Source organism: Anabrus simplex, chromosome 9 (genome assembly GCF_040414725.1).
Source record: "Anabrus simplex isolate iqAnaSimp1 chromosome 9, ASM4041472v1, whole genome shotgun sequence".
Taxonomy (NCBI): Eukaryota; Metazoa; Arthropoda; class Insecta; order Orthoptera; family Tettigoniidae; genus Anabrus; species Anabrus simplex.
The window spans coordinates 125673346-125701173 of NC_090273.1; the positions used below are offsets into that span (position 1 = coordinate 125673346).

General features: G+C 37.5%; 1 protein-coding gene across 1 annotated transcript in view; it reads right to left on the reverse strand.

Moving 5' to 3' along the window:
• bsf (bicoid stability factor) overlaps positions 1 to 27828 on the reverse strand; it is a 351343-nt gene that overhangs the window by 34024 nt on the left and 289491 nt on the right. Inside the window, exons 16-19 of the mRNA XM_067153608.2 lie at positions 19994 to 20273; positions 15200 to 15422; positions 6288 to 6486; positions 3162 to 3440 (exon numbers count right to left, since the gene is read on the reverse strand). Coding sequence (XP_067009709.2) covers positions 3162 to 3440; positions 6288 to 6486; positions 15200 to 15422; positions 19994 to 20273 — 981 coding nt within the window. The remainder of the gene's footprint in view (positions 1 to 3161; positions 3441 to 6287; positions 6487 to 15199; positions 15423 to 19993; positions 20274 to 27828) is intronic.

The following is a 27828-nucleotide window of genomic DNA, read 5'->3' on the forward strand; positions in this document are numbered from 1 at the left end:
GATTCAGTGCACCCCCAGTCCCACAAACGAGCCACATACAACAGCCTAGTTCATCGAGCCTTCAGCATACCTATGTCCAATAAAGATCTAAAAAACGAACTCAACACAATCCGCGGAATCGCAAAATTCAACGGCTTCAGCAATCATTTTATAGAAAGGATAATCAATAAACACAAACATCGCCCAAAAACTACCCTCAAAAAAGAAATAACCAAACCTCTAACATTTTCCACCTTCACGTTCAACAATGATATCTACAAGTTAACCAACATCTTTAAAAAACAAGGCGTTAAAATAGCCTTCAAAACCAACAATAAGAACATGAACGTTTTATACAATACTTCACACATCAACAAGACCAGCAGTTTTTTAAAATCAGGAGTTTATAGGATCAAATGTACCACCTGTAAAAAAACCTACATCGGGCAAACCGGGAGAAACTTCATTATCAGATACCACGAGCACACTAACGCAATAAAATACAACAGGTTTTCAGCCATCGGCCAACACATGCAAGATTATAACCATAATTTCACCAATATTGAACAAGACATGGACATCCTCGTATTAGCAAACAAGGGCCCTTTACTCAACATAATGGAAAATTACTACATACACCTAGACCAATACTTTAATGCCAGTCACAATCTCAATGAAATCTCAGAGAAACCCAACATACTCTTCGATCTATTTATCACTTTCCTCAGAAACAATAATGCAGCCAACCTAAACTCAATCCTAAATTTAATCAAAGGTACTTTTCCAAGACAGTTACACTTTCTCCCGCACCCTTCAGCCCCACCTTAAGCCCTCTTCCTAAGCCATATTTCATTTCAATACAAGAACTTACTGATTTCCATGATTATAATTTTTACAACACCCCATTTATACTTTATTCTTTGTTAAAAACCTCTTAGTATGTATATTCCTTGTATTATTAACTATTACCATAACATCTCATTTCACTTGTTATTCTTTAAAATAACATTTTCTTAGGATTTCGCCACAAATGATCTTTGCTCCAATACGGCTGATGATGACCCCTAGATGGGTTGAAACTAGTACCGTGTAATTTGTAATTTTGTTAATATATTGTAGTATTGAAAAGGTGGAAACGTTTACGTTGTTATTATTATTACTTATATATTATTCTCAGTTCAATACGGACCAAAAACATGAAATTCATAACCATCATACTGACAGTGTCGAAGCTTTGGATAACCTAAAATGTGTCTGGTCGTCGTAGTCCTCAAAATATGCCACTCGTACTTTCATCTATCTAAGACGTTTGTTAATTGCATAATCTTGATCATATTACTTGTTGCTGTTATTTTCTCTAGCAATTAGACATTCCAGCCGTCTAGGAGTATCCATCTTAGATTTCCCATTTTATCGCCAACCAATCTCCGGTAAAATTTTAAACCGAGATAATACTCGTTATCCGAGATAATGTTGTTGGTGAATACAAACTTAACTGTTATCTTGGATTACGTAGCATTAAACTAAAAGCCAACTACATGAACTCGTAAGTAATTTAGGAGAGGATTCTAGTGATGCAAGAGACAACGAATCTTCACATCTCGAGGGAATCGAGCCTATTGCAAGTTCAGAAATACCTGTCACGCAAGTATGGAAAATATATTTCATAGCAGTGATATTTTCGTAAAGACCACGTGGACCTCGCGGAGTGATACGAAATATTTGTTTATGCCTACGTTACTCTTTTGATGGAAGGAATTTTAGTCCATTTCATTTTTTTCAAAATGAGCCTTCTTAAAATGAGGGTGCGGGCATTATTCGACGGCGGGGATTATTCGGGTAAATACGGTAAATCATGTAAAAATCCTGCATTATCCATTCCTCGAAGAAACAATTTCCCGATCAACCGTCTAGAAATTTCGGACCCTTCAACGCTAAATCCTCGATCAAGTGTTTTTCAAGAAACTGTAACTCACAAAAGGATGGCTACGACATACTTACGCCCCTTAATTGAGATAATTAGAGCAAGTACTGTACAGGAAAAGCCATTGGCGGTGAACTTGCATATGGGGACCATCCAATACCAGCTGAATGCAGTGCGAAGATGGTTCCTTATACAAGTTCACCACCGATTGCTTTTACAGTAATTAGTCTAATTATCATAGTGACAAGACATTAACGCCAAGATCCATAGGTATGCCGTAGCCGTCCTTGCATGAGATACTGTTCCTTGTAAAACACTTGATCGATGATTTAATGTTGACGGGACTGACATTTCTGGATGGTTAATCCGGGGAATCATTTCTTTGAGGAATGGATAATGCAAGATTTTCACAACATGATTTATTTAGGATGTTCGAGGGAACACACGATTTGAATGAGTAATCCGGGAAAATGTAGTTTCGAGTAATGGATAATCGAGGTTCCACTGTATTGGAGAGCACGTGTATAGGAAAGGTACTTGGGAGACACAGTTAGAGAATGATTCATGTTCATATTTTTCTTCCTTACCATCCTAAACATTCAAATGTTTGTTTACTGTCCAGCCCTTGTCCCATTTCTCTATGGAGTCAGGTATGATGCAAGATGAATCTTCGTACAGAGTTTGTACAACTGGGTGTCCTTCCTGACAATGACCTCATCATCACAAGAGTTAATGAGATGAAATTAATGACATGATATATGATAGTAGGAAGGGAGAGGGTGAAATATGGTGCCGGCACATAGCTTACTCTTGTCAAATAGCACCAACGGGTGTGTCTCATCAACAGCATCACATGCCTTCACTCCATACGAACACTGCAGACAGGTTTGGAACTGAATTCAGGCTTTCGGCATGCAATCTAGTGATTAGAAATTGTATATGATGCAAGATGAATCTTCGCACAGAGTTTGTACAACTGGGTGTCCTTCCTGATATTGACCTCATCACAAGAGTTAATGAGATGAAATGAATGACATGATATATGATAGTCATATATCATCCTCATACCCTGCCGGCCAACAGTCTGATGATGAAATTTGTTTCGACGAACAGGACTCAAACTGGCTAACCACACTGTAAGACCATATAGACCTGATGCCTTAAAGATCATGGCCATCATACGGGCTTAACCTAAATATTCAATTAATTCTTTAAAATAAATTTCAGCTTAAGAAGTAGGGGATAAAAATGTACTCACCTAACACATCTATAAGACAGCTATATGCAACTCCTAGTGCTCCTTCTGACACCTTTGATTTCCTTAATTTGTCGACCATCTTACGAGCAAGGTCAGCATTATTTTTCTCCCTGGCTGCTTGTGCAATATGCTGGAACATGACCCGTGGAGTCTGGTCTAGGAACTCTTCCCACAGCTTCTCTGCAGCAGCTTCCTGGCCAGTCACCATCGCATGAATCCATAAGACATTGATGGGAGCTAGTATACCATGCTCAGCATATTTCCGAGCTACCTTTTCAACTGCAAAAACAGACAATAAGAGGACAATAATATAGTATGAATTATTGAAATTGAATCTTAACATACTGACTTTGGAAATATATTAAAGGAATCCAAGTTTCAAAACCAATAAATAAAAAAGAGAATCAGTTAAAATTCTGATGAAAATCTTTATACAAGAGTTGGGGCAAAAGCCATTGCAACCATTTTCTTTTCATACAGATACCAGCCCAGTTGGAAAATGCAACACATACAGATGAAAGTACAAGGTGGGAACTAAATGTGTGGACACTGAAGAACAGACAAACATTCTGCCTCACATATTTATTACGGTAGTGTATAGGACAATTAAAAAGTAGATTTTATTCCACTCAGTTCAATACACTACTATTCAATCTTTAGGATTGATACAAAATATTATCTAATAGTATACATGTTTCAACTAGTTTGGGTCATCATCAATACCAACTATTTTTTTTTTTTTTTTTGCTATTTGCTTTACGTTGCACGACACAGATATATCTTACGGCGACGATGGGATAAAAAAGGCCTAGGAATTGGAAGGAAGCGGCCGTGGCCTTAATTACGGTTCAGCCTCGGCATTTGCCTGGTGTGAAAATGGGAAACCATGGAAAACCATCTTCAGGGCTGCCAACAGTGGGGCTCGAACCCACTATCTCCTGATTACTGGATATTGGCCGCGCTTAAGCGACTGCAGCTATCGAGCTCGGTAATACTTAACTAATAAGGCAAAAAAAAAAAAAAAAAATGCTAAACTTAGTTAAAAAAATCTCCTTAGAGAATTATAGTTTGTCACTATAATCTTCTGTTGTAAAAGTTCTTGCTTTTCTCTTGTTAAAATTCATTGGATGAATTTTAAATCATTCATTAATTAAGTCATAAAACTTGAGAGTGGTGTTCTTTCGTATGATATATATATTTTTTTACAAGGTGCTTTATGTCACACCGACGCAGATAGGTCTTATGGTGAAGATAGAATAGGAAAGGGCTAGGAGTGGGAAGGAAGTAACTGTGACCTTAATTAAGGTACAACCCCAGCATTTACCTGGTGTGAAAATGGAAAACCATCTATAGGGCTGTCGATAGTGGGGTTCGAACCCACTATCTCCCGAATACTGGATACTGGCCGCACTTAAGCGGCTGCAGCTATTGAGCTCGGTGATGAATATTATTGGAATCTGATGGTGGAAGTTGATGTTCTTTGTGTGGCTACTGTTCTTGATGGTACTAATGTTCAAAATTAAATAACTGGAAAGGAGGTTCAACCTATTCAATACTCAAAAGAAAGAAACGTAGCAATCACATTTTTATTTAAATGGGACCGGTTTCGACCTTAGTGTAGGTCATCATCAGCCATAAAAAACATGTAAAATGTTTATGAATGTTGGAGGTCAGTTTCACTCTCTGTTGGGCACAAAGACACAACACCACATTCTGTCCTGCACAAAGTCACAACACTACCAATCCACATGCGAATTCAAGCCTTTTTGATCTTCGCATGTGGATTGGTAGTGTTGTGACTTTGTGCAGGACAGAATGTGGTGTTGTGTCTTTGTGCCCAACAGAGAGTGAAACTGACCTCCAACATTCATAAACATTTTACATGTTTTTTATGGCTGATGATGACCTACACTAAGGTCGAAACCGGTCCCATTTAAATAGAAATGTGATTGCTACGTTTCTTTCTTTTGAGTATTGAATAGGTTGAACCTCCTTTCCAGTTATTTAATTTTTAACATCAATAATTTCAATACGGAACAATGAAATTTTTATCTTTTGATGGTACTGTCAAATGCGGACTATAGCTATGTGATAGCTAATCTTCTAAAAGCATTGAGAGCCATTGTTTGTCAGGCGATACCTAACTATAAAAAGAAAGTAGTATTAAATTTTGAAAAAGTCTGTAATTGACGTGGGAATTATCGAAAAGAATGAAGTTTTCTCACCTCATGGTCTGGTGGAGTGGTGCGTAAGATGTTGATGAGTAATGGCCCACTAGTGAGTAGAAGTTGGAGCGCAAAGCATACTCCTGTGTCAGGGGGAGGGAGGGAAATGAGGTGGTAAGAGGGAGGGCTTTATGCTGTAGGGAATGTGAGGGTGGGGGAGGAGGGAGGAAAAGGTGAGTGTGTTAGGATATGGGTGGTTTGAAATTATATTTATAAACTTCTAATAAGATATTTAATCTTTGCGATATTTCATTCAAATTATGTGCGGGGTTATTTTTATGACCTATGTTGATATATAAATTCTTGCATTAATTTAACAGTTTACTCTTATTAGCTCGATGCAAAATTATCGTGTCCTCCTTTGTTGACTGAAAGGAATGTTCATAGTCAGCCATATGTTGGCTCATTCCTGAAAATCTGTGATGCTTCCGGGCATTAAAATGTTCTTGATACCTGATTAGAAAGCTTCTTCCATTCTGGCCAATATAGCTCGCATCATATTTAGTACATTAGAGTTTGTAAACTCCTGAGTTTAAGAACATTTTAGAAGTATTGACAGTATAAGCATTGAAAAATAAATTGGCATTAGTTTTATAAGCAATTTTTAAGAAGCACAATATTAATATTAAGAATTTCATTCCATTAAAGATAAAAGTGGTCGGAGAAAAGAGGTAGGTAGTAAATAAATCCCTCCGCGTAAGGTTGGCATCAGAAAAGGCATCCATCCTTAAAACTTGCCTTTCACCATTCAAAGTGTCAACCACAAACTCGAGCTAACACAAAATTAACAGACACTGTGATAAAAGACATCAGAAGCAGAAGAAACTATTACAGCAAAATAATATGTTAGCAAGCCCAAATACACTACACAGAAGGGACTTTCTATCCTCATAGAACTTACAGTGAGCATATAACTCAGGTTGGTTTTCCAGAAGACCAATAGCTCCTCCCCGAGGGAACTTCGCAGCAATTTCTTCAAGGTTTTCCTTTGTCGCTCCATTTATTTCTTCCTCGAGAGAGTCCAGATACTGAGAGCCACGTCCTGCCACCACATTAGCATGACACAAGCGGTTGTCGAAAGACACCATCTTCTTAGTTTCCTAAAAAAAAAAAAAAAACAGTGGTAAAAATGTAAGTATAGCATTCAGAGGCTTTGCATCTCATACAATTTTCTTTTTTTCTGATATTCTAGTACTTCGAGTATCTTAAACCACTGCTTCATTCTTAACACACATTCGGAGTATTGGTAACACAGAGTGCTCGAAATGTTCTGAAAATAAATTATGGAACACCCCAAAATTTATTTAGTTTCAGTGAATAAATATCTAAAACAATGTTTTTTGTAACAGTCTGCAATTTAAAAGCATTGATCAATAGTATTTTATAAAAAACTTCTGGTGGTACCTAGGGACCTCCGCAGTCCCAGCTAAGAAATTTTACCACTGGACCAGCAGTCCATACTGTAGATTCTGTACCTGCGCTTGGGGATTACTATGTTTTTTTCTTTCTCTTTGATCATAAACACAGATAATTCAAAAACATGTGTGAAGATGGTGATTGTCACCTACACCATCTGGTTATCAGCACATTCCAACATGGTTTGGAAAATCGCCACCACTGTTGTGGCCGCTGAAGGTAATTTTATCTATAGTGGATAACTGTATTATTCTAATACTAACAGGCCTGCATTTACCACATTTCATTACTTAGAGATTGGAAGCATTACTGTACGAGTTAAAAATTAGGGAATGTTTGAAAAGGATACTGGTCAAGCTAGAAGGTGAACAGATCACTACTAAGTACAATAAACATTCAAAATTCAAATACAAAAAACTTATTTTTGTGTGTTATTTCATTCAGTCATTCATTCTCTTTTTAGATCGAGATCTATCTGAAACAGGCAAGGAAGAAGATTTCTTATCTACATATTCCGTTTAAGACCCTTATTTTCATGTAAGTGACACATGAAATTAGTAGTGATGAACATGGACAAGGAATAATTAAAAACTCTAGTGTTTGCTTATGTTTTTGAGACAATTGGTGATAATTATTTACAACATGATTTACCTGAAAATAATTCTACACAAAATGTACTTGGGGGAGGGGAGAAGAAATGCCTCATACAGAAAATTCAAGTAGAACAGACTAAACTCCTAGTATATGATGGAGAAGGATTGCAAACAGAATAACTTAGATTTTTAATATACTGGTCCTGTTGGCATTGCTCCTGCATTAGCTACTCTTACTAATTGAAGAAGAATCATACAATTTATTTTTTCATTATTTATTAATCACAATATACTGGACCTAATTATCCTTCAGAAAAATGTATATGCTTCACAAACTCTAACTTCAGGGGGTGATGTGTCTACCTAGTCTAGTCATAACCAGGTTGAGTGGCTCAGACGGTTGAGGCGCTGGCCTTCAGACCCCAACCTGGCAGGTTCGATCCTAGCTCAGTCAGTGGTATTTGAAGGCTCTTAAATACGTCAGCCTCGTGTCGGTAGATTTACTGACACGTAAAAGAATTCCTGTAGGACTAAATTCTGATACCTCGACGTCTCCAAAAACCGTTTAAAGTAGTTAGTGCTTCCAGACAGAATTTTGCCGGATCAGGCCAACAATGTTCTCACGCTACAAGCCTGACCAACCCTTGTGTGATCTCTGTCTCTGTAAATTGCTGGACTGTCCGACAGATGAACCTTTTACCGACTTTCAGGTGTTTCAGGGTTTGGAAAGTCTCGATAGATGACTTCCCGACCCTGTTTTCATATTTGCCCCACTCCATGCTTAAGCCAAGAAAGAAGATCCACTCTTTCACTTCATATATAGACAGGAATGTTTACAGGAAAGACACAATGAGAATTCAGTAAGGGAAGAAGGAGAAATAGAAAGAAAATATAAAAGGACAAGAACAATCTTCACAGCTTCATACACTCTACAGCTATTTCTTCTCAGCTCTCAACAAGCTCTCTTCTGTTTCCCAGTTCCATCAAGAGTTCTGGTTTCAACACTTATCGGGTGGCCATCTTGACAGATCTTCAGTCTTTCTTAAAGTAAGAATTGTAGGATAAGAAGAAAACTAGATGAACAAAGGAAAAAGTTGTTGTTTATTTGTCCAACCCTTGTGCTGTTTTCTATACAGGGTAGGGTATGAGGTGAGATGAATCTGTCGTGGCAGGTTTTCATGACCGGGTGCCCTTCCTGATGTCAACCTCATCAGAGGAGTTAATGAGATGAAACGAATGATGTGATATATGATAGTAGGAAGGGAGAGGGTGAAACCCGGTGCCAGTACATAGCCTACTCCTGTCGAGTAGCGTTAAGGGGTCTGCTCAAGGCTTAACGTCGCTGTCCAACGGATGAATCACAGCATCATATGCTCTCACTCCAAAGAGTTATGGATCTGGTGATTAGAAATTGTATTCCACCACCTCCCCCTGCCAGCCAACATTCTGATAGTGAAATTTTTTTTCAAATGACGGACTCGAACCGGCTAACCACGACGTCAGACCATTTAGACCTCAATACTGTAAAGATCATGGCCACCAACAGGCGGGCTGATGAACAAAGGAAGAAGTGAGAGACAAAAAAAACGAAGGAACACAGCAAGAAAGAAAAGTGAATTATGGACTGGAATAATTTAACAAGGGAGATGCTTGATAAATTTCCAACTACATTGAAATCATTTAAGAAAAGACTAGTTAAACAACTGATAGGGAATCTTCCACCTGGGCGACAGCCCTAAATGCAGGTCAATGGTGATTGTAGATGACAGTGTATGAAGATGTGGAGATTGTCCTCATCTTTTTGTGTTTCTTTTTATTTCTCCCTCTTTCGACACTTACCTGTCATTGTGTTTTACCTGTTGTGTTATCTTTTCAACATTCTTATCATTCTATAATTACATGAACTGATTTGCACTTGTTTGTTCCTTTCCATTACTTCTTTTTCTCTTTCACTGTTGAACACATACGGCTCAGGACTAACTTCCAGCATAATGGCTGCTTACTACATGGAAAACTGGTTCTACAGCCCAAGCCAAAGGTTTGTGACAGTCTATACGAGGTAGTTTTTCACAACTCTATTCCTGGTAACATACAGATAGTAATGACGTGAAGAAGTTCTTGGGTATAGTAGCATATAAATTGAGATGGTGAATACGCCTAATCTACAAGAAAGTTTTTCAGAGAACACTGTATCCAAAGTAATGAGCAAAAACTATTTTGAACTGTTACTGAAATTTTGACATGAATCCAGTCCTGAACATTCACCTGTTCCAGCCTTTTGTGGACATGTTGGTAAACAAATTTCAAGATGTTTACATTCCTGGCAATGCATGTTGCGTAGATGAATCATTAGTGCTTTTCAGGAGTATTCTCTTCAAGAAGTATGTTCCACAGAAGGCCCTATAAGTATGGTGTAAAACTACCCAGACTTTGATGTGATGTTGGTTACATCTGGAATTTGAAGTTATATGCAGGAAAAGAGAAAGAAGCTGGTAGCCCCGTGCCTAGAAATGTTGTAATAAAGTTGTCTGATAAAGTACTAAATGAGGAAGGTCTAATGAAACTGACAATTACTACACAAGCTTGGAACTGGCTAGAAATTTACTTGCCAATAGAATCTATCTACTAAGGACAATAAGAGTAGAGGGAATCCACAAGAAGTTATTCATAATAAATTAAACAGGGTGAAATATCAAGTAAAATGAGCATAGAATTCGCATTCTCAAATGGAAGACTGCCATGGCTGTTCTCAATATATAGACCAAGCAATAACTGGAAACAGACTGACAGGATCAGTTGAGAAGCTTGTAGCTGTTACTGCCTATAACATTGGGTAATGTTCTGTTGATTTGTCAGATCACATGACAAGCTGCAACTTTGAAAATTGCAACTGAACTCATAGCAAGCACCTCCTCATTTATAAAAGAGCAAATCAATCTTTGATCATTGTTAATGAATTCAGGGAAAGAATAATCGAGAAACTGATGCTTTCCCATGAAGAGCTTGCTGAAACCCCTCGAATATTCTCAGCTATCTGCCTCCAGAAAAGGCAAATCTCTAAATACACACTTTACTTCTTCACGATATGTAAAGGTACAATGCATAAAGTGAGGAAGTATTGTAAATTATGTAACCAGAAAAAAATAAAAGCCACTATGACAAAAATACAGTAGAGTGTTTACTTACTGTGGATTGTGACAGAAAACCACACTTCAGCTCGGATTGTTTTGGTAACTTTCACACCTAGAATCCACTTGATTTATCTAACTCTAAAAAGTTCAAAGTCATTTTACAAAATATAAGAAAGACTGACTTACGAATTCTTCTGCTACATTACACATGCAACAAAGCTCGCAGTTTATCAAAGTTCTTACTTATTCTTTGAAGGTTGTTCTTGCTTATATTAAAGACTAGGAATCTGCATTCTTCAGTTCAATATACTTGAAATGTGTTTATTTTATATCAGCTATTTTGAATATAGAGTCTATAACAGAGGCACCAAAGGGTTTGAGAATTTAGTTTAGTTAATTTTAGAATAACTGGGATTATGACTAATGTGTGAAGCATATTGTCACAAAGCTTGGAATATAATGTCCTTAACTTGGGGCAAATTATTATTATTATTATTATTATTATTATTATTATGTAATAATTGATATAGTATGCTAACTTCAGAAATTTTCTGAAATGCACTCCTCGATATTGATACCCCTGATGAGCCCTCCTTTCTTTTATTTTTTCTTTCACATTCCTCACAATAATGTATCTATATCAAGTATCGAAAGTTTTAGAAACTATACTTCATTAACTACATACAAGATATTCACAAAATAATGTAAGGCTTCTACAGACATGTAAGTCCACCCAACTCTCAGAAATAGTATGTAAAGCATCTATAATTTAACACTCAAATGTCTAAATATCTCATTCATGTGGTCCACATTATTGTTTCTATGGAATCCCTTGGTAGAGTGCAGCTGATACAGGCAGTTTATAAGAATCATATATCTGGGTAAAGGCATAAGTTTGGGCCATCCAAGCATGTATGATGCTTGCATTGATATGGCGAGTGAGGCATATCAGAGTCTGAGTCATTCATCACAGGAAGCAGACAGTTGGAAGTGGCAAAAATGATGTGGAAGTTCCTACTCAAGCTAATTAACAAAAAAACCATACAAGCTACATTTGCTGCATGTCCTGAAAGAAACACATAAGGTAGAAAGGATATTTCCCATTACATGGATGGAAATATGAAAAGAGGATGGTTTCTTGGTTTACATTATCAATGATTACAGTAAATGGTTTTTCATTTGAGCACACACAGAAACTGAGGGGCATGCTTACCACACAGGTACTATTGGATTAAACAACCTTTATGCTGTCTTACATCAGAAAAAGTATGGGTCTATTTCTTTGCAAGCAGCAATGACATTTTCTACCAATCAGGATATGCTGAAAATACAATAATATCCACAATTGGACAGTATATAATGCTTACAATCTCCAACAAGACAGTGCTTCCTCCTTTTCCAACCTGATATGAACCCCCGTTGTAACAGCAGTTTCTTTATGCCCCTCGAAAATTCCTATGTAATATCCTATGGAAGAATCACAAAGAGCAAACTGGATATCCAGAATAAGACACAATGAACAACTAAAAACCCAAGAAACAACTGTAACTGCTAACAGAGATATTTTAAAACACTAAGTAGACCATTCAAAATAGGAAAACCACACCTGAAATAAAAAGTCCATTGGACTACACCTCAATACAAAAAAAGTAACCCAGTAATGCTGAGAAGCTCAGCACTTAGTATGCTAAACCAAGAATATCCTGAAGATCAGTGGTTAAGAGTCTTCACAGGTGGCGCACAAATAGATAACAGAGGAGCAGGCGCTGGAGTTTCCTGCCAATTATTCTCACAATATGGTCCAGTAGGTAGATATCATAACAACTTTGATGGAGAAATAGAAGCCATTTATCTTGCCCTACAAAATCTGATTTATAGAGTCAATTCATTTGAAAAAGCAGTCCTAATCACAGATTCACTAGTTGCCATACAAGCAGTATCCTCAAATACCAAACCCCATTCATCAACAATTCATGACATTAACACATTGGAGTCCGAGCCCAAGTGTATATCAGGGTGAGATAACAAGGCAGACTGACCGCGCCCGAGGCTAACTAGAGCCCACGTATTTATTAGATTGTCAACACAGCCCAAACGAGAATTGGGCGGAAACTATATATACCACTTTGTAGAACTTTTATAACAGCTATACCGTGCACTCGGGTCCTCTGTCATTTTCTCGAACTTATAGCAGCTTATTTTTGCACATGTTCGCTTCCAAACCCCATGCTTCCAGCTGCTCAAGGAGCGTGCTTTCACCATTTTGTTTGCATTGTGCGAAGTGTTTAGTCTGTAATTTGTGATTTCTGCTGCTATCATGAGTGGATCATTGAATGAAAGTGGAATTGTAGAGATGTTAGAAGAGATTTTTGATGATAGTGATTCAGAAGAAGAGGTAGATGATTCAGATCCAGACCCTGATTTCCAACTTCATGTTATGACAATCCCAAATGCATTTGTCTTATGTGGGATGCAGGTACCAGAAAAAATGCCATCTGTAACAGTTCACGGTTGAGTTAGGTGAAGAGCTCTTGTAGTAAAATCTGGAACAGATGTCCATCAGCAACCAGGATCAAGTACAGCCTCCAACAGATTGCTAGGATGGCATTTTTTTTAGAGGATTCCTCCAACAGAAAAGAAAGCACAACCAAGGTGCACTTGCAAGGTCTGTGCAGATAAAGGAAAAGCAGAAAATGGGAAAGTAACAAGAAAAGAGACATGCTGGTGGTGTCCAGTGAGTTCTGTAGCACTTTGTATACCTGAATGCTTCAAACTATTCCACACTCAAGCTCATTATGTGCAAGACTTTGTTGTCAGACATTTTTGTTGTTGTTGTTGTAAATGTGAAAAGAATTCAGCAGATCTTAATGCAACTTTTTAATCTGTATAACAGACACTCTTATTTGTTGATGATGCAAATGTGTTACAATTGCAACCTACTTACTATTTTCTACAATTTCTTAAAAACGTTCAAAAGATGGCGGTCTGTCTGCACATATGCCACCGTTCAATGTGTTAAACATCTATTAACAAAATTTAAAACTTTAATAAAGAGAAACATCACTTTACACATTGATCCCTGCACATGTAGGAGTAGAAGGCAATGAATTGGCAGCTAAACCAGCAAAAAAAGGCACTGATATCTAAGTGAGAATTAAACCTCTGGCAGCTAACTCAATCAAGAAGATAATCACAAATAAAACCCTTGAAAAATGGATGAAAAACTCCCCAACTTACTACAATGAAGAAATGGAAAAAAATAAATGACCTATGGGAGGAAAGAAGCAGTGGCGATCTTCAGATTGGAAACAGGACATGACTGCTTAGCTTGCACATCTAGCTAGAATAAAAATATACCAAACGGAAAAGTGTAGCATCTGCAAAATTACTGGATCAGTGATGGACTCCAAACACCTACTTCAGTGCATATGACTTAACCCAACCCAACCCAACCAAAACAAGACAATTTACCAGCTCTATCCTGGACAGCCAGAAACAAGATGAAACAAAACTCTGTTCCCTAATACTTCTGTACTTTATTAATGTTATTTGTATATTACTGTTGTCTAGAGATATCAATTTTGTATTGGAGTTACTTCCAAATAAAGCCATACGTTACAACAACAATATCCTATGGTTACGAGAACCCTTTCACTGATTAATCCAGTATTACAAGTGGGAGTGATTTAGTGTGCGTTATTTTTTTAATACACTCCAGCTTTTACATTACAGTACGATCAATCATCTTCCGTATCGATTTCGCACTACATCCACTAGTGAGATCTCTCGCCAACATTCGAAGGTGCAGTTGAAGGCAATCGGTAATACCCATTGACGTGTGTAAACATATATTCAAATTTGAAACAAAAGAGCAGAGCATGGTTATGTAATATGTGTGTAAATAACGTAGCCGACAGGAGTTGTTAACACAAAAATCTCATATTTGGACTGTTTCATACTGACTGTACAGTAAAGAAAAATTCATAATTAGTCCATCTTATTCAATACAACAAAATGAGTCTTAACAGAACCTTTAAGGAAAATCACATAGCAGGTACATGTTTCAGCCCCAGTGGGCCTTCTTAGCCTTAAATATAAAATATAAAGTTTATAAAAAATTTTGAGTTATGTATTTGCTATGTGATTTTTCTTAGTTTCCTTTAAGCACATTTTGTTGTATTGACTAAGGTGGACTAATTATATATTTTTCTTTAGCAGTTGTTAACTCGCATGAATAAGAAACGTTTGTCACAGAAGCTTCTGGAGTGATATTACAATTTTTAAGAATCAAACTGAACATGCACGTTCACACAGCATCATATTGGAATGAGAAAATAGCTGATGAGTAAGGTACAGTATGGAAATCATCCGTGAAAACACATGTTTTGAATGAACTGATTGCCATTTCAAACCAATTTCTTTTTTGGTATCTTTTCTGCCCTTTTACAAAAATTGGATATAATGACAATCCATTATAGCAAGTATAGCTGTTATGAATTTTCGCTATAACAGACTTCTGTTGTAATCTGTATATATTAAAAATCAGAGTGTTAACATGACATAAATTTTTTGAGGTAGGCAATATCCACTTTGAAAATAAATACAGTACAAGAAAAGAGGCTGAAATTTTACTCAGTCTTGAAGGAAAATGTAACTATGGAATGTTTACTTACCGGGTCTAATAACTTGCCAATAGCAACGAGGGCATCAACCTCACCAGCAAATGCTAGCCGGTTAAGCAAGAAGCGAAAAACACGAGGTAATGGATGACTGTTAGCTCCCAGCATATCCACAACCAAGTTTGAAGCTTCACCTAATTGGTTCTCCCTTACCAAACCCTCAATGAGTGCTGAATTGTCTGTGACTGACAAATTATCCTTACCCTCGGACACCAGCCTGTAAAAAAATTCAGTTGAATAGAAAAAGAAATACAAAGGGATCGGTTATGACATACGACGAAATAAGGGGAACATCTTTTTACTGCTATTTTGACCTGAAAGAGTTCTTAGAATGCCAGAAGGCAATAACACTGAGATGTCACATTTAACATATTTGGGTCCAATTGCAAACACAGCTAGCAACAGCAGCAGAAATTATGTTCTGGTCGAGCAGTAGGCTTTGACACGATATTAAAAAACAAACTATGCATGCCGTTCAGTGAAGTATAAGATTCCATGAAGCTTTTGTTAGTTACATCATGCTAGATGGCAATACTATTGCCAAAGTCGATGATGTGTGATATTTTCAGAGTGTTTCCATCTTAGAAATCTATCTCCATTAATACTCTGGAGATACGTGGAGATCTGCGAGACACAATTGTAATTTTGGGTCTTTTATGTGATGATAGTTCTGAACTAAAATACCATGTCTGCCCCATTTACATTTTTTATTTGTTCCTGGAAGAAAAGATGTATAACACCCATGGGTTGACTTTTTGCTTTAATGAAAATATAGTCATTACCTTTTGAAAGGAAAATAATCTCTGCAAGCAGTATTTGATATTTATATGCCGAACTAATGTAGAAAATCATGCCAATCTCATGCAAAAACAAGCTCACAAATAATTATAATGATTGCAGAGGAAAGAAGAAAAGACTCCAGAAACCCCAGACCTGAAAGATTGGCACAGATTTCAAACGCCCCAACTAGAATGTGTTAAAGACCCTCATTTACCACAGATTTCCATCAGGATCTAACTCTGTATCTTCAGAAAAGAAAAACAAGTACTAACTGACTGTGCCGCTGAGATGAGGTGAATGCAACGTCAAGTGAGTTGACTGGGGTATGGGTCATATAGCTGTAAGCTCGCATTCAGGAGATGACGGTTTCAACCCTAATCAATATATGGAACTTGCAATTTCATTTCATTCACCAACAGTCGGTAACATCAACTGATCTGGTAGAATAATTACACTGTCCTGTGGTGATAATGCCATAGCATATACAATATTTGCCACTTTACGCGCCTTTTCCCTTAAGAGCACATGGCTCTAAAAGTTTCAAACCAACTTTTTACTATTTTTTCTAATTCCTCGTATTAGGAATATGATGCATATTTCTTTTTCCTTTTTTTTTCTCTCTCTCCATATTTCCTCTCACCATTGTATTTAACGTATATACAGAAAGTGTATCAATGCAATACGTGTTCAGCAGAACTAATCAACTCTTTCCAAGATTCGAATCTTCTTTTCCATAGTGAAAGTTTCCCTTTCCTTCTATTTTCACCATTATTAGCCAGAAAAGCAAACACTAACAATAAAGCAATAACAAAGGAGGATTAAAAAAGTATATGTGCGAACATAAACAAACAACACAACAAGAAAACTCCGGCAAATGACTCTAGCGACTTTGCCTCAGATAACAGGAACAAAATACGTAACAAATAACAGAAGTGAAAGAGACTAATCAGCAACAATAACTTTAACAACTTCAACAGCAACAAAAGCAAGCATAAAACGTGATGAACTCAGGCAAGACGAACACTGAATCACATGACGACTTCATGACTGTACACCAATGTAGCTTCTCAAAGAATGAACATGCGTGGGTCAAGTGTCACCACATGCCCAACTCTGAGGGAAAGTGGTAGTTCCGTGCTATGAGATAGATCAGGGTTGTTTGACTTGGTCATCATGCCGTGGTTATTCAAAGCGTTTTAGGTTAGTTGCAACATCATTTTACATTGATTATCTCACCTCTTGAACAGTCTGACATGGCGTAAATAGCAGGAAGCATAATATGTCGCAAAATTAAACTTGAGGATTTTAATACATTGCGAGCATAGGAAATTTGAGGGTACTAACAAAAAATGCTGTAAATAGCAGGAAAACGTTGAATATGGGAACATAAAAGCAGGGTAATACTGTTCTGAAAGATCTGAGACTAGGGAATTCGATCCCGACCCTTATTTCTAATCCCGGGATTTCGGGATTACACTTGGTCAGTCCCGAGATCCCGGGATTGAAAGTTACAAATAAAAAAATAAGAAATTCTCACAGAAATCAGCTGTTTAATCAGAAAATGAAAATTTAGACAAAATAAACATTTTACGGTATACACCTAGCTAATCTAATCACTCTAACTAATCAGACTTAGAGTCAGACTAACCAAATTTAAAATCACTCAGTCTCTAGGTTAAAATTATTCCTTTTCAAGAATCAGTGAGATCTCTTTAAACTTGCATAAAGTTAAAAAACCCTTATGTAACAAACTATGCAAATAAACTTTCGAAATTAATAACAATCTCTCTGAACATAGACTAAATAGACGATTTTCATGTAACAACATAATAAGTAGGTACTGTAGTAAGTTTCTTAGCAAAAAGTATTTAAAAATAACATTAACCAGTCACATTTCACATTTCTCGTAAATATAAAGAAAACTAATTTAATAGCAACATTCTAGTTTGAACTGCAAAAATATGATCTGAGAAATAACAATGCGTCCAGTGTCTCATCACCAAACCTGCTTCTCAATTTGCTGCACATATATGCAGCTGCTGAGAAAGCACGTTCAGGTTCGATGGAAGTTGGAGGAATCATTAGTAAATACCTGTAAGCCTGTTCTAGGTTATAGCTCCGAGTAGAATTTGAAGACTCGTATAGGTTCATTTCTTTCTTAACAATTCTGAAAAATTCATTTTCATTTAATGCTTCACGAGACATAATTTTCATGCTGTTTTCTATTTCCAGCTGAAGTTTTTTCTTTGAGCGTCAAATCACTTTTTTCTGTATTTGAAGGCTCGACTTGCATATTTTGTTCTTCCTCTTCGTCTTTTTTTACCATTTAATCTCTCAATTAAAGAAACAATGTCAATGTGTATTTTATCAGGACTTTGCTCAGACTTGAAAATGTACGCTTTATTTCATCATCGAACACCAACGCCACATTGTCACTATGAGAATTTTGTAGGTAGCATAATACGCCACTCAACTCATTTCTTCGGCGATCTTTCATGCGCTTTTGTAAATGTATCTTGAATTTAGAAGCCAACTTGGAGCTATTGTCATTTAACTGCTTAAAAAGAAACTCTAGGGCAGCACCAGTTGTGCATAAATACACATCAGTGCGACAGAGTGCTTCTACAGTTAATTTGACTGGAGCCAAGACTTTAATAATTTCATCGATGAGCTCGAAATCAGACTCTTCCAACTGCACTGGATTATTCAAAGCTGTAAGCGCCTTTTTGACGCTAAACTTCAAGAAGGCACTCACTCATCTCACTCACATGGGAGAGGTAATGTACTAACGCATGCAATTGTAGTGAGACTTTCACTCACATAGGGGATGAACTCATGCGCTGAACGAGAACAGGCATTTACACGCCGAAAAGACGCATAAATAACGCACTGAGAGTTTCCCTTCACGCAGTCTATTTTGCAAATTTTTAAAAATGATGTCAATCCCAAAAATCCCAGGATCCCGAAAACGTAATCCCGAAATCGACGGGATTGAAAGGCGGTCGGGATCCCAGGATCGAATCCTCTAAGACCAACAAGGAGAGAGGCCTTCTGTGATGGTAGCAGTGTGATATAGGATTCATTCTTGTCATTTTGTGTTTGTCATCGTGTCTCATTTCAACAGTTAATCTCCTCCTGTCTTTGATGACTGATATTCATATACTTCATGACTTGGCTGCTATACATCATTGTAAATTAAGTTATGATACAATTACAGCAAAAATACATAGCGCACAACTTATATTTTAGGCATGCATTATCCATACCTACTTTGTGGGCTTTTCCTAATTATTTGGGGTTGGTACTGCATTAAGCCCATTCTTATGACCATTATCAAATCTAGCCCAATAACTTGTAACGCAGAGTTCAAGTATATCTGCATGGCAAGAGCTAGTTCAGTTACAATATTAGAAAGGGGATTTATGTCAACAAACTTGATGAGGAGGAAGATTCTATCGAGAAGTTACTTTTATCTAGACAGGTAACACTGACTGCACCACCAGAGATCTTTAACATACCAATACAATGCATGAGGTGCCAAGATTTTGACCGCCCTTTAAAAATCAACTTCAAGAATCGAACAGTCAAACTTGAGATCATGAGTCGAATATTCCTCCACCACAGAGGCAACTTATCACACACTACAGTGGAGACAGAGCGACCCACATTGACTACTTTCTTTTCAATGAACAGGTCAAAGGAAATTAATTGATTTTAAGAACATAATATGAGCACGGGATTCACAATACTCAGGAATGAGTCAACACCAAAAATGACTTCCAAGATCCTTTCAGCTAAGACTCTTAGGTAGACATAGGTAGCTTAAAGCATTTTTCAATAACGTTCTCATCTTTTAATGAAGTTATATAAGTTTGATCATTTTAAGCAAAATACCTCCTTGGAAAAGTAATTAAAATATTGTATTGATGCCACACTGAATTACTATGTTACATTAGGTTGTGTTCATAATTTTATGTAAGTAAAATCCTATTTCAACCATATATTCACCTCTGTTTTATCTCCAATGCTTTCTGATAATTCTCCTTTCTTAAGGCTTGTTTCAACTGCTGAGTTTCTGAGGATGGTGGTGAAGCAGTAGGTACAGATTCCATTGGTTTTGAAGGTGGACTTGGTGGTTTTGAAATGCTAGGTATTACAAAGGGCACTTCTCTACCTTCCTTTTGCAGGAGGTTACCAAGTTCTATTAGAAATTGATCTGTAGGTTGAACATCTTCTTCCTGCATTCTTGTCCACAATCCCAGTGCCTTATCTACATCCTTTGCTTTACCTGAAAAGGAGAAGAAAATAAAAGCCTATTTGTATAAACAATGAGAGAATAAGAATACAAAAGTATCATAAGTTTCATTAATACATTCATACAAACATTTAACAAAACCCAAATTGTGTAGAAATATTATTTATGAAGTGGAACACATTCAATTATGAAATTAAGAAAAGGAAATAAATACTGGGTGTGTATTAAGGAAATTAATACTATTCCCTAAGCTGTTATCTGTGTGCCTCTCCATAAACTTTGCCTTAACCTTTTAAATATTTAGCTGTTGTTGATACAAGTTGGAGAACAGGGTTTCAGAGAAATGAATATTTTTGTCACGAGGCTTTACCCCCTACCCCCACCCCATCCCAGTCAAAACCCCTTTGGGATATACTGTTTTAAACAACTTTTTATTGAATATCTAAAACATGTGATGATGATTATGATGATGATGCTTGTTGTTTAAAGGGGCCTAACATTGAGGTCATCGGCCCTTAATGGTACAAAATGAGACGAAATGGTATGACAAATTAAAAGTCCAAAATCCTCCACTGACCAGAATTCAAAGCATGAGGACGATGGACGACGGATATGAATTTAACGATCAGTGGAACCGAACCACAGTGCCTCACATGCACAGAAGCTGGCACAAAACAATAGTATTACTGACCAAGGGACTGCTTCTATAGCACGATGCTGAATCGATTATGCCTGTAGTCGAAACGGGTCCAAAATCCAGGTCATCAGCCCCTCATAATGGGACATCGCGAGGAAAGTAGAACCATGCTATTTTTCATTTGGCGGTACTAATCAAAAGTAGCATAGACTCGCGGTATTCCACACATTATGGTACTATTCACAGCTAGTGTAATGTGCACATGTAATACAGACCTATGGTGTTTTGCACATTGCGGCACTATTTACAGGCAACACAAACCTATAGCGCTCCTCACATTAAGTGGACTAACCACAGGGACCCGAACTATCCCGTGGTATTCCTCACACAGTGGAAACTAAGCATAGGCAAGGCAGAACCATGGTGTTGCTCATATAGGGTACAAATCACAGGTACTGTAAGATCCTCATCCTGATTCACACAATGTCGCTAATAATCACAAACCTATTGCGTACCTAACATAGTGGTACTACTTGCAAGTAAATGCGACCCATGCTGTTCCCTACGTGATGGTACTAATTACAAGTAGTTTCATGGTTCTAATTTAATCATCCCTTGGTCGCCCCTTTTAGTCGCCTCTTATGACAGGCAGGGGATACCGTGGGTGTATTCTACATGTGCGTCCCCCACCTGTAGGGGGTAGTGTGTTTGGTCCGCAAGAGGTATTTTATTTCCCTCAAGTCCGCCGGCATGCCGGTTAGGACCCCCCTATCCGCCACCTGGGATGCGCCACGTGGGAGTATCATATCTCTCCCGGCTACGCCAGTGTAGTAGGTTCGTGGCCCCGCTATAATCATGTGAAATTTCAACCTCGGATGTCAAACAAGGTCCTTCACAAGCACAATATAAAAACCGTGTTTGGCACCGGAGTGGTGACTGAAATATTTTATACCAAAAAAGGTATCAAGCAAGGAAGTACACTGTCGCCATTATTGTTTATTATATTGATGGATGAAATCATACAATGTGTAAAACAGAGTATCAGTAGTAATGAAGTGAATGCTTTGGTATTTGCAGATGATATGGTGATTTGGGGAAAAGGAGAAAAGGAAGTACAAAAGAGACTGGACATTTGGAATGAAAATCTGAAGGAGTTTGGAATGGTAATTAGTAGGCGTTGAAAAATACCAGGCGCCCAGTCGCCATGGCACCTAAAAAATTTTATTTGGTGACCGAATTCAAATTCGGTCTTGAAAATTTATTTTCCAAAATCCAGTGTTCCCTTATGTGGTAAAGTCGCAAGTCGTAACTTATGGTGTTCCGCATGTTTACTGTACCTCATATATTCTAATATCTGCAATAAACATTTTCACCGCTTTTGGCAGTCTTGGAATTCTGTAAATGGCGCTTCGTACCTTGGAACTTGACGTTTCAGTTCTGCGCGAGAGCTGCCTCGCGGTTATGAGACGTTGTTACCCGTCAAACAAATAGCCTTTCATGTGGACATATAACAAATCGAGTTATATTACAGATGATCAGTTATCGATAGCCGAGTACAAGAATCAAACCAAAGTTGTGGAGAAATGCAGAGTAATACAACGTTAAATAATTCCAGAAATTCCACACTACCGCCTTCATTCCCGTGACTAGCGGAATTCCGTCTAGCGCAAAGAGGATGTCTAGCGACTGACACTCATGAGCCGTTATCGGCTATATTCGTTGTTACTCGGCTCATAGAGCCGAACTCATCGTGTCGTCAGAAGTTCCGCTCACCTTTGATTCTTTGAGAATCTGGGAATGAAATGATAATTAAGTTACTGTATAATTGAATTATAAAAGAGTCTTGAATAACTTCGTGTGCCCAGTATGTTCTACTGGTACATCCTTTAATATTATAGACAAGTCCTTTTCTTTCTTGTAGTGTATGCTTTCCCGAAGATCCCGCGCAAAAAATATGCTTCTTCTCAATCTGTAACTTGTGGTAGTCAGATGACGTTTCTTAAAAAGAGGACTTTATTTGTTTACTTTTTAGAATTGATGAGTGAAATTATTAATGAAGCTAGTGTACTATTTACTTCTAAAGTAGTCATAAATAACTTGGTGTGCTCATTGTGTTTTACATGAAAACTGAATCATTTTAAGATGAAACATTCAAGTGAAGCAGTGATATGTACATGTGACTTCTGCATCCAAAATATTATATTGGCTTCCTATGATAATGTGAATATTTGCAGGTAGATATATGCCTTTTATAATAATATTAGCCACTTATTTTCTCTTTAGGATGTCAGAAAAAATGCATGTGTACGAAGTAGTATTAGAACAGATTATAAACTGGGCACGCAGTAGCATTGTGAGCGTTCAATTTTATCACTGAGCCTATAATCCTGTTCACAATACTCCGCAATACACTGAGCTCAAGGAAAGTGAAAATCTTTAGTTTTGAAAGGCTCAAGCAGAGGGAGGGTGTGTCTAAATATCCTGCCATGATGATGACGGCTCCTGATGTCAGGCGCCAGAACAAAAGTGACTATTGCCGCCAAAGCAGTGCTGATAAATTCCCGTGGAATGAATTCTTTTCATTTAAAACGTACGGAATGACAGTTTATCAATTCTTGTATTTTCACTGAACATCATTTGTATTTTTTTTTTTACAAATTGCTTTTCGTTGCACCGATACAGATAGGTTTCATGGCGACGATGGGACAGGAAAGGCCTAGGATTGGGAGGGAAGTGACCGTGGCTTTAATTAAGGTACAGCCCCAGCATTTGCCTGGTGAAAATGGAAAACCATCTTCAGGGCTGCCGACAGTGGGGTTCGAACCCACTATCTCCCGAATACTGGCCACACTTAAGCGACTGGAACTATCTTTTTTTTGGCTAGGGGCTTTAGTCGCACCGACACAGATAGGTCTTATGGCGACGATGGGATACGAAAGGCCTAGTAGTTGGAAGGAAGCGGCCGTGGCCTTAATTAAGGTACAGCCCCAGCATTTGCCTGGTGTGAAAATGGGAAAGCACGGAAAACCATTTTCAGGGCTGCCGATAGTGGGATTCGAACCTACTACCTCCCGGATGCAAGCTCACAGCTGCGCGCCTCTACGCGCACGGCAAACTCGCCCGGTACTGGAACTATCGAGCTCGGTACTTTTAATTTAATTACAGCACCTACATACATCTTTGTATTGAACCGCTTGCACTTTAGAAACTGGCAACCTTGCATCAGACAACGAGGTCCGCAAACTCGGAAGCCATTTAAAGCTGGTGATTTTTTGTAGTCCATTACGTGTTTTATGTTTCTGTGTTATACTTGAGAAAATTGGTAAAATGAAATGAACAAAGCCGCACAAATTGACTGATAAGAGTAAAAACAGTGTACTCTTTCAGATTTCTTCGTAAGTAGGCCGTAAATGTAACACAAAGTGATGCAGAAGCGAGTGAATGTGGGGAAACACTTGGTGGAAGTGCCGATTGTAGTGTTCAGGACTACAATGACCAGTGTGAAATTTATGGTGTTCAAGACAATGATAAATCAAACATTAAAAATACGTCGAAATTTCAGTTGTCAGGCAAACGGAAATTTCAGCAATCGTGGCTTGAATTATTGCTGTGGCTGTGCTATGAAGAAGGAATTGCGAAGTGTGAATTGTGCAGTAAATTTCCTAGTATTTCCGACTAAAATTCTAAAGTTGTATCTGGATTTTCAGGACCATTTAAACTGGAAACTTAAAAAAACGCAAAAAATCCTATTCTCACTTGAAATGTCAGGAAGCTGAAAGTTTCATGAAAAATCCCGAATGTGCACCTTTAGCTAAGTGCGTAAAGAAAATGGATGCTAACATGTTACAGCATACGAATGCATTGTTCATGGCATCTTATCAGATTGCAAAAATAACAGACCCTGCACTGATTCTGAAGATTTGGTTGCATTGTTAAGCTGGCCCAGCGGTGTAGGGTAGCGTGCCTACGTCTTACCCGGAGGCCCCGGGTTCGATTCCCGGCCAGGTCAGGGATTTTTACCTGCACCTGAGGGCTGGTTCGAGGTCCACTCAGCCTAAGTGATTACAGTTGAGGAGCTATCTGACGGTGAAATAGCGGCCCTGGTCTAGAAAGCCAATAATAACGGCCGAGAGGATCCGTTGTGCTGACCACACGACACTTCGTAATCTGTAAGCCTTCGGGCTGGACAGCGGTTGCTTGGTAGGCCACGGTCCTTTGGTGCTGTTGTGCCATGGGTTTGGTTTTAGTTGCATTGTTAAGCAAGTTGAATGTTACTGATTCAGAGAAGTGTGTGAACATGATAAACAATGCAGAGAATTTATTTCATACATTGCCTCAGATCTTCGTGAAGATTCGATATGTGAAATTAAGGAAAGTTCATATGTCAGTATCTTAGTCGACGGATGAAAAGATAAATCTGATGATGAGGAGCTCATACTTTACATTCGTTTTTAAAAGATAATAAGTTGAAGGAGACATTCTTTCTATTGTGACATTCGAGGATGCAACAAGTGATGGCTATATGGAAGCTCTAGAAACAGAATTGCTTCAGTTAGGGCTTGAAGAACTCTTCATGAGTACAAAACTAATAGGTATACGGACTGATGGAGCACCATGTATGATTGGTGTTCGTAATGGTTTGGTAACAAAAATATCTGGCAAACTAAATGCTATGCATGCAGTTGTCAAAGACTGGGAATGCCTAGTGGTGCATTTCGAGAATATTTATGAAAGGTGAAGAAGGAATCACGGATAAAGGTCTGCTAAAGATCAAGAACTTCAAATTTGTCATCACAATTCATTTCTTGTATGATTATCTGAGTATATTCAAAAGACTTTCACTTGTATTTCAGAGGCATTATCTGATTTTAAGTCAGATAAGAGTGCATGTAAGTAATGCAATTAATTCATTGCAGCAACTTCAGAACACCAAGTGCCCAATGGAAGAAATGTTTGTTTCTGCTACAACACTTTCACAAGTTTTCAGTGGAATAGAGTTATCAGGTGTGTCAGATAAGAATTTCACGAGCGACAAGGAACATATTTTGGCAAGTGGAATTAACTTTCTGAAAGACATTTCTTCAAAATGAAGATATTCAATGTGCCGCTGGTGTTTTTCACACATATTCCTTGCCATTAGGAAAACAATGACAACAGTGAAATACAGTTTTTTACCACTCATTTTTCAAAACACTTTCAAATTGAGAACAACGTAGAAGACATACTGAGCGAGTGGTATGAGTTCAAAGTAGTCGGGAAAGGTCTTCCACCGAGTGATCTACTTGAAAAGTCGCGGACTGTGAAAGGACTATTTCAGATTTTAGGAAAGCTCCTCAGTATAGTGGCAAAAATTTCTGTATCGACCTCATCATGTGAGAGAGGGTTGAGCACAATGAATATTATTAAACACAAACTGCGAAGCAAACTTGCCGTGAAGAACTTAAGTGATCTCTTGATGAAATCTTTTGAATGGACCATCTTTAAAGGACTTTGATGCAACAAAATGTAATGATCTTTGGTATTTTGGTGGGGAATCAAACACGCACATGTAGTGTAATTTCAAAAGACGCTGACCTTGAAGGTGATTGGTGAGTATTTGGGTTAGTATTTCTTAAAATATAAATTGTTTCTATTCCATTCTGCTATGAATTAAGACTAGACTACTTACGGACACATTTCTAAAACAATACGTAACTTTATCCTAGACTAACCTGTGGTTTTTATGATGTATATTTGAAAAAAAAAAAAAATGTGCTGGCTCCTGATAAAAAGGGGCTGGCTACTGAATTATTTCTATTTTTTTCTACCCCTGGTAATTAGTAAAAAGAAAACCGTAGTCATGCACTGTGGAAAAGAGAAAAAGAGAAAGCCAAGTGAATATAGACGGAGAACGGTTAGAGAATGCAGAACAGTTTACATATCTGGGTAGCATTATTAATGGAAGTAATGAAATCAACTCTGAAATTAAAAACAGACTAAGTAAAGGTCCAACATTTTATCATCAAGTCAGAGAGCTTTTATGGGGTGACAAAATACCCAAGAGAACGAAATTAACATTATATATATAATATTTCATACCAATTGTAACATATGGACTAGAAACGCTGGTAAGTAATAAGAGACAAGATAGGAAGATCCAAGCAGTAGAAATGAAATTTTTAAGATCATCGGTTAAAAAGACAAGAAGAGATAGAATTCAAAATATTAAAATCAGAGAAGAACTAAATATAGAATCGTTAGTACAGAACATACAGAAAGCAAGACCGAGACAATTCGGACATGTAAAAAGAATGGGAAAGGAACGGCTAGCAAGGAGGGAATTAGAAAGAGAAGTTGACAGAGACCAGTTGGAAGAATGAGAAGGTGGATGGATCAGATTTGGTCAGAATATCGTAAAATCAAGTTAATCAAGTAAAAGTCGACTGAATAATGTCTTTCTCAATCAGTTATGTCCATTATAACTTCCATGGCATAAATTAATAATAAAGCATGTTGTAAGTAAATAAGAAATCCTAGTCTTTTCTACTGGCACTTGCGATTTCAGATTACGCTTTGTACATAAATTAAATAAAGTAAATTTGGTAATTCCTTCTTGTAAACACATCAGACTCAAATATGAAACACTTGAAATTAAATTTGATCTCTAGCATAAAGTTCCGATTATTGTATTTTTTTTGTAAATTATTGTACACTTTAAGTAAATATTGTAAACTGAGAGTTTATGATACACTTCCACTATGAATGAAGCACTCAACTGATATTTTAAAGTTCCAACAAGTGAGAAAATACGACATTACGAGAGCACACAGTTATTTGAAAGTCTGTCTTTACTTTAAGAGTTGTAAAGCGTTAATTTTCCAAGTAAAAATATTAAGTAAGTGAGCCTTTAATGTTCTTTGTCAGTAATGACACTGTTTATAAAAGTTCTGTTCAAAGTTAGAATTATGTTTT